The sequence below is a fragment of the Mandrillus leucophaeus genome, unplaced genomic scaffold (assembly GCF_000951045.1).
Source record: "Mandrillus leucophaeus isolate KB7577 unplaced genomic scaffold, Mleu.le_1.0 Scaffold125, whole genome shotgun sequence".
NCBI classification, from domain to species: domain Eukaryota; kingdom Metazoa; phylum Chordata; class Mammalia; order Primates; family Cercopithecidae; genus Mandrillus; species Mandrillus leucophaeus.
This window is the reverse complement of record NW_012100876.1, coordinates 621,521-639,028: the sequence shown is the minus strand read 5'-3', so window position 1 is coordinate 639,028 and position 17,508 is coordinate 621,521. Positions and strand designations below refer to the sequence as shown.

At 53.2% G+C, this 17,508-nt stretch overlaps 1 protein-coding gene across 1 annotated transcript in view; it reads right to left on the bottom strand.

The window, feature by feature from the left end:
- KIFC3 (kinesin family member C3) overlaps nucleotides 1-17,508 on the bottom strand; it is a 45,559-nt gene that overhangs the window by 4,766 nt on the left and 23,285 nt on the right. The window contains exons 4-12 of the mRNA XM_011971814.1: nucleotides 9,557-9,622; nucleotides 8,882-9,025; nucleotides 8,537-8,776; nucleotides 7,553-7,726; nucleotides 6,825-6,972; nucleotides 6,615-6,745; nucleotides 3,913-4,024; nucleotides 2,500-2,681; nucleotides 1,178-1,282 (exon numbers count right to left, since the gene is read on the bottom strand). Coding sequence (XP_011827204.1) covers nucleotides 1,178-1,282; nucleotides 2,500-2,681; nucleotides 3,913-4,024; nucleotides 6,615-6,745; nucleotides 6,825-6,972; nucleotides 7,553-7,726; nucleotides 8,537-8,776; nucleotides 8,882-9,025; nucleotides 9,557-9,622 — 1,302 coding nt within the window. The remainder of the gene's footprint in view (nucleotides 1-1,177; nucleotides 1,283-2,499; nucleotides 2,682-3,912; nucleotides 4,025-6,614; nucleotides 6,746-6,824; nucleotides 6,973-7,552; nucleotides 7,727-8,536; nucleotides 8,777-8,881; nucleotides 9,026-9,556; nucleotides 9,623-17,508) is intronic.

Below are 17,508 nucleotides of genomic sequence, written 5' to 3'. Positions count from 1 at the left end.
CGGCTCTATCATCTCCCTCAGGGAGGCTGCTCCTTCGCCCAGCACCCCCAAATGCCCTGTTCCTCCCCCTAGTCAGTTCCGCATCCCTGGCTTTATTTTTCTCCCTGGCCTGACAGGACACTTGCTGATTTACGTGGACTGTGTTGCCTCCCCACAGCCAGGTTGGCCCTGTGGGGAGGGCCCCCTGTGGAGGCAGGGACTGTTTGGGTCAAAGCTGTACCTGGCACAATGCCCGATATGCCTCAGGCATCAGCAGATACGCTTGAGGACGAACGCTGATGTTTCTGGTGGTCAACTCAACTCTAAGCAATCCCAAAGCAGAACAGGGAGCCCAGGGGATGCTGCACACACCCCCTTCCTCCTCCCACCTGGCCTGGCCTGCCCCCACTAACTAGTCTCACTAGTTCCAGAATTGAGGGAACAGCAGAGTCCAGATGGGAAATAGAGGGCCGCCATGACAGGCTCCCTGCCCAGCAGGCCTGGCCAGCCCTTTCCCCTGCCCAGATGCCGTACCACCTGGCCTCCTTCTGACCTAGGGAATCCCACAGCACCCCTCAAGAGTCAGGGCTAGCTTTCCACTGCCCTCTGCCCACAGTCAAGATCCTTCCTCATCTCAACGCCCCCCTCCCTGGCCAGCCACCTGCTCCACCACACCTGGGAGGGCGCCGGTGACGGGCAGGGAGGGGAAGCCTTGGCCTGGCCCCAGGGGCCACCAGCAAGAGCTGGGCTCCCCACCACAGCCTTCGCATGCCAGTCTTGCCCTGGGATCTCCTTGAGGACTGAGACCAACCACTCATCCCAGATCCCCCAGGCCCGGCCAAGGCAGCCGTAAAGCAGGAGCGTGCAGTGCACAGTCAAGGTGAAATGCAGCCCTGGTCCTGAGCGAGGTGGGTGGCCTGCCCTGGACTCTGTCCCCAGGCCAAGATCCCTGTGATGACAGACCCCCCTTGCCTCTTCCCCAGTCCTGCTGGGCCCATTGTGGGTACCGTTGGGCAAGGGGGCCCCCTCTTAAGGCCTGGTACCTTGGGGCTAACACCGATAACTACAGCCTCTGCTCCTGGGTTGTGAGGACCAAATGAGGCAAAACACACACTGCACAAAACCCCAAGACCAATGAAGGAGCCCGCATTCCCTTCATACTTCACTGTGAACCCCCACCCCGTGGGGCAGCACCCACCTCCATCGTGTATGTCTTGCCGGCACCCGTCTGGCCGTACGCAAAGATGCAGACATTGAAGCCATCGATGCAAGAGGTGATCAAGGCCTGCACCTCCTGGAACACCTGGGAAGATGGTGGGAGGGAGGCTGGTGGGGGGCTTCCAGGGCCACTGGGACCACCAGCTACAAGTCCAGCCACCTCCCCAACCATGCTGCCCTTCAGCAACATCACAGCACGTGTTACTGCAGTCACTCAGCTCACAATGATTCGTGATTCGTGAGTCATACATTAGACATCAGTGGGCAACTGGGCCGCCCAAAGACTGCAGAGAAGACAGGCCGGTGCCTGCTGCCCTTCCCCCAGCTCCTCCTGCTCTCTCTCAAAGAGCGCTCAGCACAAGGAAGGCAGAGGCCAGCACATGCCTGGGGCCTCTCTGGCCTGGGCCTGCCTGCCAGCCATCAGCGGATGGGGGCAAAGACAGAACCAGACATGAGAACAGGAGGGCACAGGCCTTGGTAGGGCTGGCAGGTTGGTCTGGGCAGAGACAAGGGAAGAGTGGACACTGAGAACACATGGTTCTCATACAGCCTGAGGGGGTCGGGGGATTCCTAGGAAGGCCCAGGGGACTGATACAGGAGGGTACTCCCAGATGGAGAAGATGGGCAGGGTCATGAAGATGGATGGGGCCATGTGGGTGGGCAGTCACAGCCATGAGGGTGGGAGGGGCTGTGATAGTGGGAGGGGCCTGAAGGTGGGTGAGGCCACATGGTGGGAGGGTGGGAGGGGCCTGTGTGGGTGGGGCCATGCAGATGGGAGGGGCCACAGCATGAGGGTGGGATGGGCTGTGATGGAAGGAGGGGCCTTGAGAGTGGGCAGGGCCATGCAGTAGAAGGAGCCACGTGGATGGGAGGACCCAAAGCCATGGTGGTGGGAGGGGCTGTGGGTGGGGCCATGTGGTGGAAGGGACTGGATATAGGAGGGGCCACATGGTGGGAGGAGCCATAGCTGAGAGAATGGAATGGGTTACGATAGTGGGATGGGCCTTAAGGGTGGGCGGGGCCACATGGTAGAAGGGGCCTTGGGGATGGAAGGAACCACAGCCATGGGAGGGGATGGGCTGTTTCTGGATCTCTCCTTCCAAAGGAGGCTTCTAAGGCCTTCAGTCTTAACTTCCCACCCTCTTCTGTCCTCCAGAGGAAGGTGCGGGACCCTGGCTCCCCACTTCTGATTCCTGTACCCCCCACTCTTATGCTTCTTCCTTCCCAGCCCCTCTCCCTCCCTGTGAGTCCGTCTTTCCCTCTCTCCATTGCTTTCCCTTTCCCGCATGGGGCCACACTCACGTCCTGCTGCGAGGCCTGTGGGGAGAACACCTTGTCCAGCTCGAAGGACACAGGCTTTCCCTTGTGCAGCAGGTGGATGATGGAGTCGTCGTCGGCATCGAAAGTCACAGCATTGGTGGCCTCAGGTCCTTCCCCATCCTCTTTGGTGACTGGCCGGACACGAGCAATCACTCGGATGTTCCCTGGGTTGGTTGGGGATGGGGAAATGGGCCCAGGCCATGTCAAGACCAGTCTCCACTCTGGTCCACTGGTGTCCCAGGCAGACCAGTTGGCCTAGGAGTCCCCTGACTTTTAAGCACAGCCCCCTAGGGGAAGGGGGCCCACAAAGCTGTTATCCATCATTCACACTATAGTATGAATTCACTTAGTACATTTCTTCTTGAACAGACCAGCTGACTGGGGTGGAGCTCTGCCTTGGGGATGGGGAGGAAAGGTCAGTTGTGGGGCTCAGGCACTGCACGCAGTCAGGATGAGACGCCAGAACGGATACTCTTTTCCTCCCTGGACTTCAGTTTCTTCATCTAGACAGTGAGGGGCTTGGGCCCCAGTGAGCAAAGAGCCTTCTCCTGAATGGCAGGACAGGGCTTAGGAATCAGATGGGCATATAGGCCTGGCAGCAGGTGATGACTGATGGTGTATCTGAGGGCCCAGATAGTGGGGCAGCCACAAGGGTATCTGGCAGCATGAGCTGGTCATGCCACCATCTACTTCCAGCCTTCGTTGGGATTCCTGTGCTCTTGTAATGAAGAGGAAACATCCCCCACTTCCAGCATGGCCCACCTGCCCTCCCTTTTCACCCATCTGTTCCAGCTCACCATCCAGGTCTCAGCTCTAACTTTGCCTTCTCTGGGAAGCCCCTCAACACATTTGCCTGTCCCATACCCAGGAGAGCCTGTCTCAGCCCTGGAAAGGGGCAGGGTTGGGGTTCCCTGACAATCACCATTGTCCATTCTCATACTAAAGTGAGCACCGGGAGGCAGTCTGTGGGGCCATGACCATAGCCTCGGGCTGGAACGGCACCTGGCACAGAGCAGGCACTCTAGAGCTCCATGCAGTGCATGGTGGAGTCTCAAGCTTGACCAGGCCCCAGGTCAGAACAAGTGGCTTTCCAGCTGCCAACAACCCAGTGCTGCAGTACCACACCCCTCGGCCATCCAGGGCCTGGGGAGTCACCTGCCCAAGCACTGGGGCCAGGGCTTCTGAGCTGGACAGACTCAAGTTCAAATCCAAGGCGGACCATTTAATATCCCTGTGGCTTTGAGCAAGTTCCCTGCCTTCTCTGTGCCTCTGTTTCCTTATCTACAGAGATGGGATTAGAATAGCGCCTCAACGGTGGGGTGAGCTCCAGGCATGACTGCCAAGCCAGGTCGAGGCCCCGAGGTTGGTGTCCACCCCCAGCCCTCCTGCAGTCACCTTTCAGCCGCACGAGCTCGTTGTGGCACTTCTTGCGCAGCTGCAGCTCACGGCGGTACTTGCGCAGCAGCTCCTGGTTGTTGCTGTTGACCTCCTCGATGGCCTGGCCTATCTGGTGGGGGGTGCACACCACTGTCAGGGGGTCAGCTCCATCAGCCTTGCTGGCCCAACTGCCCACCCCTGAGGGGTGCTCACTGCCTCCTGCCCCTGGCTGAGTACCTGACATACACTATCACATGTCAGACTATCGCAATCACCCCTCTGGGTAGGTACTGCTGCCATCCCCATTTTACAGATGATGAAACTGAGCCCCAGAGACTCTAAGCTGACAGCTCAAGGCTGCTCTGCTAATAAGCATAGAGCCAGGACTCAGCCTCCACACCATAGCACGAGTGCTTGACTATGTGATTCAACCAGACTCAAATTCCAGCTCTGCCCCTGAGTAGCTGGGGACCTGAGACTGCTGACTCAATGTCTTTAAGCCTCAATTTTCACATCTGGAAAACAGGGATAATACCATCTAACTCATGAATCTATAAAGATCTCCCAGTTACATTTCACAGGGGGAAAGAAGATGCAAAATCACACATACAGTATCCCACTGTATACAGAATCACACGTCCCCTTTCTGGGGTAGAAGGAAAGTGTATACAGTGTATACAGTTGTCCCTTGGTAACCATGGAGGATATAAAACTCCACAGATGCTCAAGCCCCAGATATAAAATGATATAGTGTTTGCCTGTAACCTACACACATCCTCCCATATACTTTACTTTTTTGAGACAGGGTCTTGCTCTGTTGCCCAGGCTGGAGTGCAATCACAGCTCCGTGGATGTGGTGGAAACTCATCATGAATGGTGTTATCTTGGCTCACTGTAGCCTCGACCTCCCAGGCCCAAGCGATCCTCCCACCTCAGCCTCCAGAGTAGCTGGGACTACAGGTGCAGGACACTGCACTCAGCTAGTTTTTTTATTTTTGTAGAGATGGGGTCCCACTATGTTGCCCAGACTTGTCTTGAACTCCTGGGCTCAAGTGCTTCTCCTGCCTCAGCCTCCCGAAGTGTTATGATTACAGGCATGAGCCACTGTGCCCAGCCCCGCCCATGTACTTTAAATCATCTCCAGGTTACTTACAATACCTAATACAATGAAAATGCCAGGTAGGGGCTGGGTGCGGTGGCTCATGCCTGTAATCCTAGCACTTTGGGAGGTCAAGGTGAGCAGATCGCCTGAGGTCAGGAGTTCAAAACCAGCCTGGCCAACATGGTGAAGTCCTGCCTCTATTAAAAATACAAATCAACAACTACAAAAAAAAAAACCTAGCTGGGCATGGTGGCATGTGCCTGTAATCCCAGCTACTGAGGAGGCTGAGGCAGTAGAGTCACTTGAACCCGGGAGGTGGAGGTTGCAGTAAGCTGAGATCCCGCCATTGCACTCCAGCCTGGGCAACAAGAGCGAAACACTGTCTCAAAAAAAAAAAAAAAAATGCTGTGTAAATAGTTGTTATATGTTATTTTTATTTCTATTATTTTTAAATGTTGTACTGTTATTTTTAATCTTCTTCAAATATTTTTGATCTGTGGTTGTTTGAATCTGGGAGCGCAGAACCTGTGGGTGGGGGAAGGGCCTACCATATATTCACATACACACATATCAATTGGCTTAAGCATGCTCAGAATGGTCAGGGGGAAATGCTGAGAGGCCACACTGGGGGAGTCGGGTGGGTGGCAGAGAGGCCTTTCCTATTCACCTGATGCCCTGCTATGGAGTTTGACTTTTCACCATGTCCACGTATTACTGACATACTCTTTTAAAGGAGAAGAACTATATTCTGTTCCCAAAATATATTAGTCTCTGCAAAGCTATCATACAAATTCAAGGAGCTAACCGCTATAAACAGCTCGACATGTAGGAGGCACTTAAGAGGCGCTGGCTATTCTCATATGTACAAGTACGGCTTGAAAGAATTAAGTTAAACCTAACAGAGATAAGACTGTATCGGCCAGTCATGGTGGCTCACACCAATAATCTCAGCACTGTGGGAGGCCAAGGCAGGAGGACTGCTTGAAGCCAGGAGTTCAAGACCAGCCTGGGCAACATAATGAACCCTGTCTCTAATAAATAATTTTTTAAAAAATATGTATGTAGCATGTTTTTTGTTTTTGAGATAGAGTCTCGCTGTCACCCAGGCTGGAGTGCAGTGGCACGATCTTGGTTCACTCAACCTCCACCTCCCGGGTTCAAGTGATTCTCCTGCCTCAGCCTCCTGAGTAACTGGAATTAACAGGCACCTGCCACCATGCCCAGCTAATTTTTGTGATTTTAGTAGAGATGGAGTTTCACCATGTTGGCCAGACTGGTCTCAAACTCCTGACCTTGTGATCCGCCCGCCTTGTCCTCCCAAAGTGTTGGAATTACAGGTGTAAGCCAACGCGCCTGGCCTGCATGTTTGAAATATGAAGTTATCTGTAACATGTTTGGTTTAAAGAATCGTAGTAAGACAAATAGCCAAATGCCTGCCCTAAGCAGTCTAGTTTCAAACAGGGCCTATAAGGGCAGCAGTAAGTGTCATGGTGGGTGGGGCAGGGGCTGCTGTCTGAGGGGCTTTGTCTGAGCTTTGGAGGGGAGCCCTGGGTGGATGTTGTGCCTCTTCCAGTGTGCTCCCTCACCCTGGACCCTCCCACCCACTGCCCTCGCTCACCTCGGCCTTGACACTCCTGAGGGCTTCCTGCAGCAGCAGCGGGAAGCCACGCACCTGCCGCTTGAGCCCGTTGTAGTCGTTGGTGAGGGTCCGCAGTGCTGGCTGCAGGGTCAGCAGGTTGGTCCGGACGCCTATGGGGACACTTGGGCTGTGAGGCGGGAGGGGATGAGAGGCCGCGGTGTGGGGCAGACAGGGCCCCAGTCAGCTCACCTGCTAGATTCTCGTGCACAGCCTTCATCTCCACCTGGGCTCTGGCAAAGGCCTCCTCAATGGCCCGGTTCTTGTCCTCTTCCAGGGACTGCATCTCCTCCAGCATCTGCCCATGGGCCCGCTCCAGCTCTGACTCGTACATGGCAATCTGGCAGCCAGACCAGGAAAAGGCTCAGTACCTCGAGGTGTGGGAGGGAGAGGGGCAGGTGCCATACCGAGAAAGAAGCCCCACTGGTCACCTCCCATGCCCATGAACACACATGCACACACACGTGTGCACACACGGAGGGGGAGAATGGCCTTGTCTCTCTCCCCGTAAAGGGCTGTGAGCTCTGTACATTGGCCCCCAACACCAACCCAGTACTAAGCACACATCAGGTGCTCAAGTCACGTGCCCTCAGGAAGGTAGGAGAGGGCCTCTGTGATGACAGTGACGAGTACCACTGTAGAACTTACTGAGCAAGCCTGTGTGCTGGGCCCTGGGCAAAAAGTTTCCTGGGATCACGTTCCTGAGTCCCCACTGTGAGGTGGGTTCTGGGACCAGATTGTGTTATAATAGATGAGGAAATGGACAGCGGACAAAACTTGCCCTGGGTCCCATGGCCATCGGAGAGAGGAGGGACTGGACCCCATGTCTGTGGGGTGTCCGAATGCTTAACCGGTGCATTGGCCCAAGGGCCTGCCTCTGGCTTCCTGGCTGGGCGTGTGCCCCCACACAGCCTGTGTACCTGCGCCCGGAGCCGCGCGGTCAGCTGGTGTGAGCTCTGCAGCTGCTGTTCCATCTCCTTCAGCACCTGCCTCTGCATAGCCACCTGCTCCTGCAGGTGCTGGTTGCGGGCCTGGGACTCGCTGAGGGCCTGCTTGGTCTTAGACGACTCCACCTCCACTGTCTTGATGACATACTGCGGGGCGAGGGAAGAATGGCGCGTGGAGCCAGCAGGCACCAGACCTCACCCCAGACCCTGAGACGCAGCCGGCCAGGGGAAGGAACTCTCAGGAACATCCCACTCAGAAACCCGGAAAAAACTAGAGGAGCCTTGAGGTCCTGGCTTTCCAGAAAGCTGGGGGGTCTCCTGGAACCTTCTCTTCTTTTTTTTTTTTTTTTTTGAGACGGAGTCTCGCTCTGTCGCCCAGGCTGGAGTGCAGTGGCCGGATCTCAGCTCACTGCAAGCTCCACCTCCCGGGTTTATGCCATTCTCCTGCCTCAACCTCCTGAGTGGCTCGGACTACAGGTGCCCGCCACCTCGCCCGGCTAGTTTTTTGTATTTTTTAGTAGAGATGGCGTTTCACCGTGTTGGCCAGGATGGTCTCGATCTCCTGACCTCGTGATCTGCCCATCTCGGCCTCCCAAAGTGCTGGGATTACAGGCTTGAGCCACCGCGGCCGGCCTGGAACCTTCTCTTCTTAACAAGAGGCTACTATGAGCCTGCCTAGGGCCCCATCCTGGGTACAAACAAGAAAGGCAAAGATGGGGGCAGAATCCAGAGGCTGCGCTGCATCTGTGCCTGGCACCTCAGTTGTTGGATACCTACTCGGTGCCTGGCTCTGGATACAGGAAGGGAAAGGGGCAGGATCAAGCACAGAATTGGAATGATTCCTCCACCCACATGCACCTACCTATTGACCAGGTCAAGCTCCTCTTATGGGCTGGCCCTGTCCCAGGCACCGAGGGGCATTGGGCTGAGGCACAGATCAGGTGGGCCAGGGCTCACCTTGACAGGCGGGGACTGGGCCCGCAGGCTGGCAATGGTCTCATGGCTGTCACGCAGGCGCCGGCTGAGTCGCTCCTCCTCCTGTGCCTTCTCAGCCAGGCAGTCCTTGAGCCGCAGCTCCACCTCAGCCAGCCGGTCAGTCTTCTGCTGCACCTCCAGGTTCAGCTCTGACAGCATGCCTTTACTCTCCGCCATCTCCAGCTGCAGTTGGGACAGCTTGTCACGGAGCTGGGCACTCTCCTGCAGTCAGTGGGAGGCACTAGATGAGTGCAAGGGACAGGCTCACTCTGAGGAGCCGGGGTGGCCCTCCAGGACCAGCATGGGGGCTGCGGCCATTCTGCTCACCTGGCTGTGCTCACAACCCGGGCAGGGACCTGCTGGCTTTGCATGTAGCTCTTGCAGCTCGGCCTCGCAGCGCCGCATCTCCTGTCTCAGTCGCTCATTCTCCACCATCAGCAGGTCCCGGTGCTTCTCCAAGTCGGTGCCCCCCTACAGAGAGCCAGGGCCGAGGGGGCGCATGTGGTGAGGGCAGATGGCAGGGGAAGGAAGAGGGGCCAGCGGAGACGGCACAAGGGCAGGGCAGAGAGGGGAGGTGAGGAGAAAGGCAGAGGGAAGGAGAAAAAGAAAAAGGCAAGTGCAAGAAAGGAGGGAACGAGCTCAAGAGAGAAACCAAGAGAAAGACAGTGGAGGGCAGAGTCGAGAAGGGTGGCAACCCAGGGCCTGCTCGCCCTGCTGCCCCTATTCTGGGTGTGAAAGTCACAAGGAGAGACATATTTCTACCAGGGTTCACACTCCTGTTTAATGTCAGCAACCGGGAAGGAATCTCCCACCCCTTGGAGCCACAAGGCCTCTGAGGGTACCAGGACGTGGGGATAAGGCTCTCGGTGTGTTTCTGAGACAGGGTGGGATGGATGTGTGGGCTCAGCAGAGAGAGGGTTGCACCTCTGCCCCTGGCAGGGCCCATCTACACAGGGCCAGGCCAGCCCCCTGTGCTGCCCCAGGACAGCCTTGTGGCCTCACCAGCTCAGATCGCAGTCGGCTCACTTCCTGGGCCTGGCTAATGAGCTTCTCCTTCAGGTGTTCCACCTATGGGCACAGAGTCAGGAGCAAGGTGAGACTCAGTCCTCAGCTCCAGCCCACACCCAGGCCTCCTGCCCAGCACCAGGGATGACTGATGTGGCCGTGGCTTCTTCTAAGGCTGTGGCCTTAGGTTCCCCTATGTTCAAGCATCCCGTCACACCTGGGACTTCAGGTGAGCGAAACCTGGGCTGGTACTGACAGCCTCCCGTGCCCTCTCCCTCCACAGGACAGAGCCAGCCCCAGCTCTTCAGGAAAGCCCAGAGAGCAAGTGCAACCAAAGCCACCCCAACGCCACCTGGGACCACCCAACGGCAGCCCACCTTCGGGACCCCTCACTCCACGAGCCCCTTCCAAAGCCCTGTCCCTGCCTGTGTCTATGTAATGTCATGTTCTCTCTCTTTCCTGTTCCTGCCTGTATCTATGTAATGTCATGTTCTCTCTCTTTCCTCTACCTGCCTGTGTCTATGTAATGTCATGTTCTCTTTCCTCTACCTGCCTGTGTCTATGTAATGTCACGTTCTCTCTCTCTCCTCTACCTGCCTGTGTCTATGTAATGTCACGTTCTCTTTCCTCTACCTGCCTGTGTCTATGTAATGTCATGTTCTCTCTCTTTAAAGGGGCCCCCAGATTATACATACTCCAGGTCCTCCGAGCCCTGGATTCACCCTGGCCCAGCCCCCAGAATTTTCCACTTGGGGTGGTCTCTGGCAAGTCGACCTGTGGAGATGGGTCTTCCAGTAGCCAGAGCACACTTAGAACCTGTGTCCACCCCTGCTCCCAATCTGCTTTGCAGGAGAGCTGTGGCGGCCAAGACTATTAGAGGGGGAAGAGGGTGTGCACCCCATGAGGAAGCCATGGTTACCTGGCTTATCCCGACCCCAGAAGAGGGGACACCATCATGGTGCCAGTCCCATGAGGGCAGATCCCAGGGAAGCAACCCTTCCCCGGAGCTGTCCTCCAGCCAGCCATCCCCTCCCAAGGCCCAGACCCTGGTCTCACATCAGCCCACCCCCAGAAACCTCTCCTCAGGAAACAATCCGCAGACACAGACTTTGGCTCCAGCTTCCGTCAGGGCATGTTTAGGACTTTTCTTGCAGAATGTCCTGTAGTGAGCATCCCTCACCTCAGGAAAGGTATGTTAAGAGCCAGATTCCTATGTGGTAGTTTAGGAGGTTTACACAGCTGGGTTCTCATTACTAAATGACAGGCAACAACGTCCACTGACTACAGGGGAAAGCCAGGTAAGGCGGGTGAGGGGCTGTGCAGGGCTGGACTCCCAAGAACCCCCTAAGAAGGCGGCCACCATTTTTTCCCCTCAGACCACGGGAGGTGAAAACGTACACCCAGCATCGCGAAAATTCTCATCTTTCAAGAAAGGCCTAGGCCAGCCTGAGCAACATAGCAAGACCCCATCTCTACAAAAAGTTTCAAAACTCAGCCGAGTGTGCCAGTGCACGCTTATAATCCCAGCTGTAATCCGGAGGGTTAGGATCACCTGAGCCCAGGAGTCTGAAGCTGCAGTAAGCTATGATAGCACCACTGCACCCTAGGGTGACAGAGCGAGGCTGTCTCAAAAAAAAAAAAAAAAAAAAAAGAGGTTTAGAGTCTGCCCCCTTAGCACAGCCAGCAGCATGCATCAGCCATAGTTAAGACAGGCCAGACATCTGGCTTTTGCGGGGTGTGTGTAAAATCTCCCTACTTTACATGGTTGAGATGTCATCAAGCTAGTCCCTGTCATCAAACAAGGTAGTGTTCAGCCTCGGAGGTCCCTGTCTCCCAGGGCTGGAGAGAGCGCTGACTCACAGCAGTTAGGCCTGCTCTGAGTGGTCAGGGGTGGACCAAGGGATCCACCCCCACCTCTGAGAAAAAGGCCAGGGAGCTGGCTTTGCCTACTGGGAAGCGGGGCAGGGGGATTCCAAAATGCAAGACCCAGGTGAAAGGGGACAAGCAGGTGACCCAAAGGCCAGGCCCCAGGAGGTCAGCTCTGCTGCCACCTGGACAAGCACATTCCTTCCTAGCAACACGCTGGGCCACAGGCCAGGCAGGGAGGCAGAGCTTGCACCACTTCTCTGCCCACTCAGTGCCCGACGAGAGGACGGCTCAAGTCCTTTGGCCCCAGGTGGGAGTAGGGACAGTTTGCATGAGGCAGCCTTTCTGCTAATTTAGTCCTAAAATTGAGAATACCCTGAATACCCACGCTTAGAGGAGTGGGCAGCTGAATTACAATGTGTATATACATTACATGGACATTCAGTCATTACATCCATGTTTATCAAGAGTTTTAAATATCATGGGGAAAGGCTCAACATATTAAGTCCAAGAAACATCTGAAAAACCATTGAATATACAGTACTAAAAAGTGGGGATCTCTGGGTTGTGGAATTATAGTTGACAAAATCTTTATGCTTTTCAGTAATTTTTTTTTTCTTTTTGAGACAGGATCTCACTCTGTCACCCAGGTTGGAGAGCAGTGCCGCGATCTAGGCTCCCTGCAGCCTAGACCTCCTGGACTCAAGCCATCCTCCCACCTCAACCTCCCGAATAGCTGGGACTACAGGCACATACCACCACGCCCAGCTAATTTTTTTTTTTTTTTTTTTTTTAATATATAGACAGGGCCTTGCCATTTTGCCCAAGCTGGCCTTGAATTCCTGGCCTCAAACAATCTTCCCGCCTCAGCCTCCCAAAGTGCTGGGATTACTGTTGTGAGCCACTGTGCCCAGCCAGTAATTTTTCAGTCTCAAAGAATAGGTATTCCTACTCTTCCTACCCTGACATAAGTGAATCGACTTCCTTTTCAAAAGGTTGGAGTCTCCTTCCACCCCACCTCCCTCCCCCAGACAGGCTGCTGCCTCAGCATGGGGCTGGGCGTGCTGACCTTGATCGTCTCCACTGTCGCCACTGCCAGGCACTCCGACCCCGATGCAAGGAGAGCGGGGTTTGCCAGTGTTTGCTGGGGGTGGGAGGCGGGATAGCCACTGGCCACCTGCCTGCGGCCCGGGGTTCTGTTCTGTCCTTGCATCACAATGGGAACCTGGGGACTCCTGGGTTCTGTCTGGAATCTCAGAGGGGTGCCCAGAAGGAGGTGGCTGCAATGTTGGGGAATCAGGCTCGGGGAGCATGGGGGATGGTGAGGGAGTTGAGGAAGGGGCTGTAAAAGGCCCCTTTACTCAGAGATGTCAGACACTAGGTCATCTCTGGCTTGTTGCGGGCAGCAGAGCAGGGGGACTGTGGCTGAGACGCAGCAGACTGGCACCACGAGCACTCTGGCCCAGGCACCAGTGACCTGCTCCGTGGCAGGTGGTTGGCCAGCTCTACTGGGTGTAGGTCTCGGGCTTGAGGGGAAGATGTCCGCTTTCTCCTGCACTTGAAGGCAGGCAATCTCTCAGAATTAGGGAAAACAGGCAAGAAGTCAGAGAGAAGTGGAGGCACCTGGGGAAGGCCGATGGGAGACGGCCTGGGAGCAGTGAAAGCCAAGAGCAGGCAGAGCCAGAAGGCAGGGCCTTCCTCAGGGGAGACCGAGGGCCCTTCACACACTCACCGCAGCTCCCAGCCAGCAAGGGCCGTCCGTGTCTCTAAGCCCACCAGGGGAGGGTCCCAAGCACCACCATGGGCTCGATACATACTTGTGGCCGCAAAGGGGCAGCGGGCACATGCCTGAGCCCAAGACACAGGATGGAGGAGAAAGCAGGTTCCCCACTAGGCCGCTGAGACGGTTCCAGGACAGCATGGACGTCAATCCAGGGCTGAGGACGGACCAGGCTGGGGCTGTGCGACACTCCTCCCAGGCCCAAGCTCTTCATCAGCCAGAGCAACTAAATCACGGGCCTGCTGCAGGGGGCCTCGGCCCTGCCTGCTCAAGGGGAAGAGGGAGCTGGGCCTGTCTGCCAACTTGACACCACCTGCATTTACATTTCACAGGCAGAAGCTGCTCGACCGAGGGCGGGGCCGGCCAGCCCAGGTCTGTGTTTTCTCAGCTGTCTGCTTCCAAGGCGGCCTCTTACTATCACAGAGAGAAAACCTGCTGGTTACCTCTTTACCTCCCACCAAGCCCAGCAATGATCATCAGCTGTCTGCTAAGGAAAAGCGGCCTCTCCCAGGCGGAAACTGCTGAGCTGGGAAGACCAGAGGGCCTGGAATCCAGACAACCTCAAGGAAACTCAGCCCAGAGGCCAGCCAGGCGGCCCTGGCAGCACACCCTGTGGAGCCCACAGAAGGCCTGATCCTGGCTCTATGACCACTGGCCAGGCCTGTCTGTCCCCTGTCCATGCCACCCTGCCTCTGTTGCCAAGTCTTCACCTCTGGGTCCTTCTGCCACTGACGGGCAAGTAATAGCAGCTGACAATTTGAATTCTTAAGCCAGGCTGCCCAGGTTCTAATCCAGACATTCCCTTACCCGCTGGGTAACCTTGGACAAGTCTCTTAAGTTCTCTATGTCTCTTAGTTTCCTTATTTGTATAATGAGGCCACCTCTTGGAGGCTGTCTCGAGGATTAAATGAGTGATATATGCGAAGGAATGGTCTGTGAAGGCAGGGATTTTTGTCTGTTGTGTTCAGCACTGTACTCCCAGTGTCCGGTACACAGTAGGTGTTCAGTAAGTACATGTAGGAAGAATGCTCAATGCATGAGGGGCCAGCCAGAGCAGAGCTTGTGGATGAGGTTGGTAAGCAGAGACAGAAAGGGTGGGGGGGCTGGAGTGTGCTGAAGGATGCTCATCTCCACCAAAGGCAGGAGCTGCCACTCGACCTCAAGCGGTGGGTGCCATGTGGGAATGTCAGCTCAGAGGTGCCACATCTTCCAATATTTCATGACAAAAAGGAAGTCTAGAGTTTTATATGAATTTAATTAAGATTTAAATGTTGGAATTAATTTGATTTTAAAAGCAGGGCAATTAGAACTAATAAATTCAGCAAAGTTGAAGGATACAAAATGAACACACAAAAATCGGTTACATTTCTACAAGTAACAATAAACAATCCAAAAAGGAAATTAAGAAAAGAATTCCATTTACAATAGCATCAAAAAGAATAAGGTACTGAGGAATAAACTTAACAAAGGTTAAATATTGTATGCTAAAAACTACAAAATACTGGTGAAAGAAATTAAAAATGACGGCCGGGCGCGGTGGCTCAAGCCTGTAATCCCAGCACTTTGGGAGGCCGAGACGGGCGGATCACAAGGTCAGGAGATCGAGACCATCCTGGCTAACATGGTGAAACCCCGTCTCTACTAAAAAATACAAAAAACTAGCCGGGCGAGGTGGCGGGCGCCTGTAGTCCCAGCTACTCAGGAGGCTGAGGCAGGAGAATGGCGTGAACCCGGGAGGCGGAGCTTGCATTGCAGTGAGCTGAGATCTGGCCACTGCACTCCAGCCTGGGCGACAGAGTGAGACTCCGTCTCAAAAAAAAAAAAAGAAAAGAAATTAAAAATGACACCAATAAATGGAAAGACATTCCATGTTCATGGATTAGAAGATTTAATATTGTTAAGGTGTCGATACTACCCAAAGTGATCTACAGATTCAATGCAATGCCTAACAAAATCCCAATGACATTTTCTGAAGAAATAGAAAAATCCTTATCAGGGGACACCATATAGCTAAAACAGTCTTGAAAGACTGAAGGTCTCACACTTTCTGGTTCCAAAACTCACTAAAAAGCTACAGCAATTGGCTACAGCAATTACTGGCTCATGCCTGTAATCCCAGCACTTTGGAAGGTCGAGGCAGGTGGATCACCTGAGGTCAGGAGTTTGAGGCCAGCCTGGCCAACATGGCGAAACCCCATCTCTACTAAAAATACAAAAATTAGCCAGGCCTCATGGCAGGCACCTGTAGTCCCAGCTACTCAGGAGGCTGAGGCAGGAGAATCACTTGAACCCGAGAGACAGAAGTTGCAGTGAGCTGAGATCGCGCCTCTGTGCTACAGCCTGGGCGGCAGAGTGAGACTCCATCTCAAATGAAACAAAAAAGCTACAGCAATCAAAGCAGTGTGGTACTGGCATTAAAACAGACATAAATACCAATGGAATGGAATACAGAGTCCAGAAATAAACCCTGACATACATGGTTAAATGATTTTTGACAAGGTTGCCAAGACCATTTAATGTGGGAAAGGATAATCTTTTCAACAAATGGTGCTGAGAAAACTGGATATCCACAGGCAAAAGAATGGAGTTGGATCCTTACCTTATACCATATACAAAAATTCACTCAAAATAGATCAAAGAGGGCCAGGCATGGTATAATCCTAGCACTTTGGGACGCCAAGGTTGGAGGACTGCTTGAGCCCAGGAGTTCTAGACCAGCCTGGGCAACATAGGGAGACCCTGTCTCTACAACAAGTAAACAAAATTAGCTGGGCATGGTGGCACATGCCTGTGGTCCCAGCTACTAGGGAGGCTGAGGCGGGAGGATCACTTGAGCCCAGGAGGCCAAGGCCGCAGTGAGCCATGATCACACCACCACACTGCAGCCTGGGCAACAGAGCAAGATCTTGTGTCAAAATAAAAAAAAAAAAAAGCCCCAAAGACCTAAATGTGAGAGCTAAAACTATAAAACTCTCAGAAGAAAATAGAGGAGAAAATGTCATGACATTAAATTTGGCAATGATTTCTTGGATATACACCAAAAGCAGAGGCAATAAAAGAAAAAATAGATAAGTCGGACTTCATCAAAATTAAACACTTTTGTACAACAAAAGACACTATCAACAGAGTGAAAAGGCAACACGTGGAAAATACTCACAAATCATTAATCTGATAAGGAGCTATTATTCTGGATATATAAAGACCTACAACTCAACAACAACAAACCCAATTAAAGAATGAGCAGAGAACTTGAATAGAAATTTCTCCAGGGAAGACATACAAATAGCTAAAACAGACATGAAAAGATATTTAATATCACTGGCATTAGGGAAATGCAACTCAAAACCACTATGAGATACCACTGCACACCTATTAGGATGGCTGTTACAAAAATAAAAATAAGCAGGAGCAAGTCCCACCTACTCCAGGAGGCTGAGGCATGAAGATTGCCTGAGGCCAGGAGTTCAGAGGCTGCAGTGAGCTACGACCATGAATGGCTACTGCACTCTAGCCTGGGCAATATAGCGAGACCTCATTTCTACAAATAAATAAAGAAAACGAAAAACCAAGTGCTCATAAGGATATGGAGAAACTGGAACCTCTGTGCACTGTTGGTGGGAATTTACATTTTACAATGGTGCAACCACTATGGAAAACAGTATAATGGTTCCTCAAAAAATTAAAAATAGAACTATCATATGATCCAGCAATTCCATTTCTGGGTATCTACCCAAAAGAATTTAAAGGAGGGACTCAAAGAGATACTTGTACACTCACTTTTATAGCAGCATTATTCACAGTAACCAAAAGGTAGAAGCAACCCATGGATGGATGAATGGAAAAACAAAACAAACAAAATATGGTATATCCATACAATGAAATATTATCCAGCCTTAAAAAGGAAGAAAATTCTGCTGCATGCTACATGGATGAACTTTGAGGACATTATACTAAGTGAAATAAGCCAGTCACAGAAGGACAAATATTGGATGATTCCACTTACATGAGTAGTCAAACCCACGGAGATAGATAGAGAATGAGGAGTTACTGTTTAATGGGGCCCAAATTTCAGTAGGAGAAGATGAAAAGAGTTCCGGAGATGGATGGTGTATTAGTGAGTTTTCACACTGCTATAAAGAAATACCTAAGACTGGGTAATTTATAAAGAAAAGAGGTTTCATCAGGCACAGTGTCTCACACCGGTAATCCCAGCACTCTGGGAAGCCGAGGCAGGTGGATCATTTGAGGTCAGGAGTCTAAGACCAGCCTGGCCAACATGGTGAAACCCTGTCTCTACTAAAAA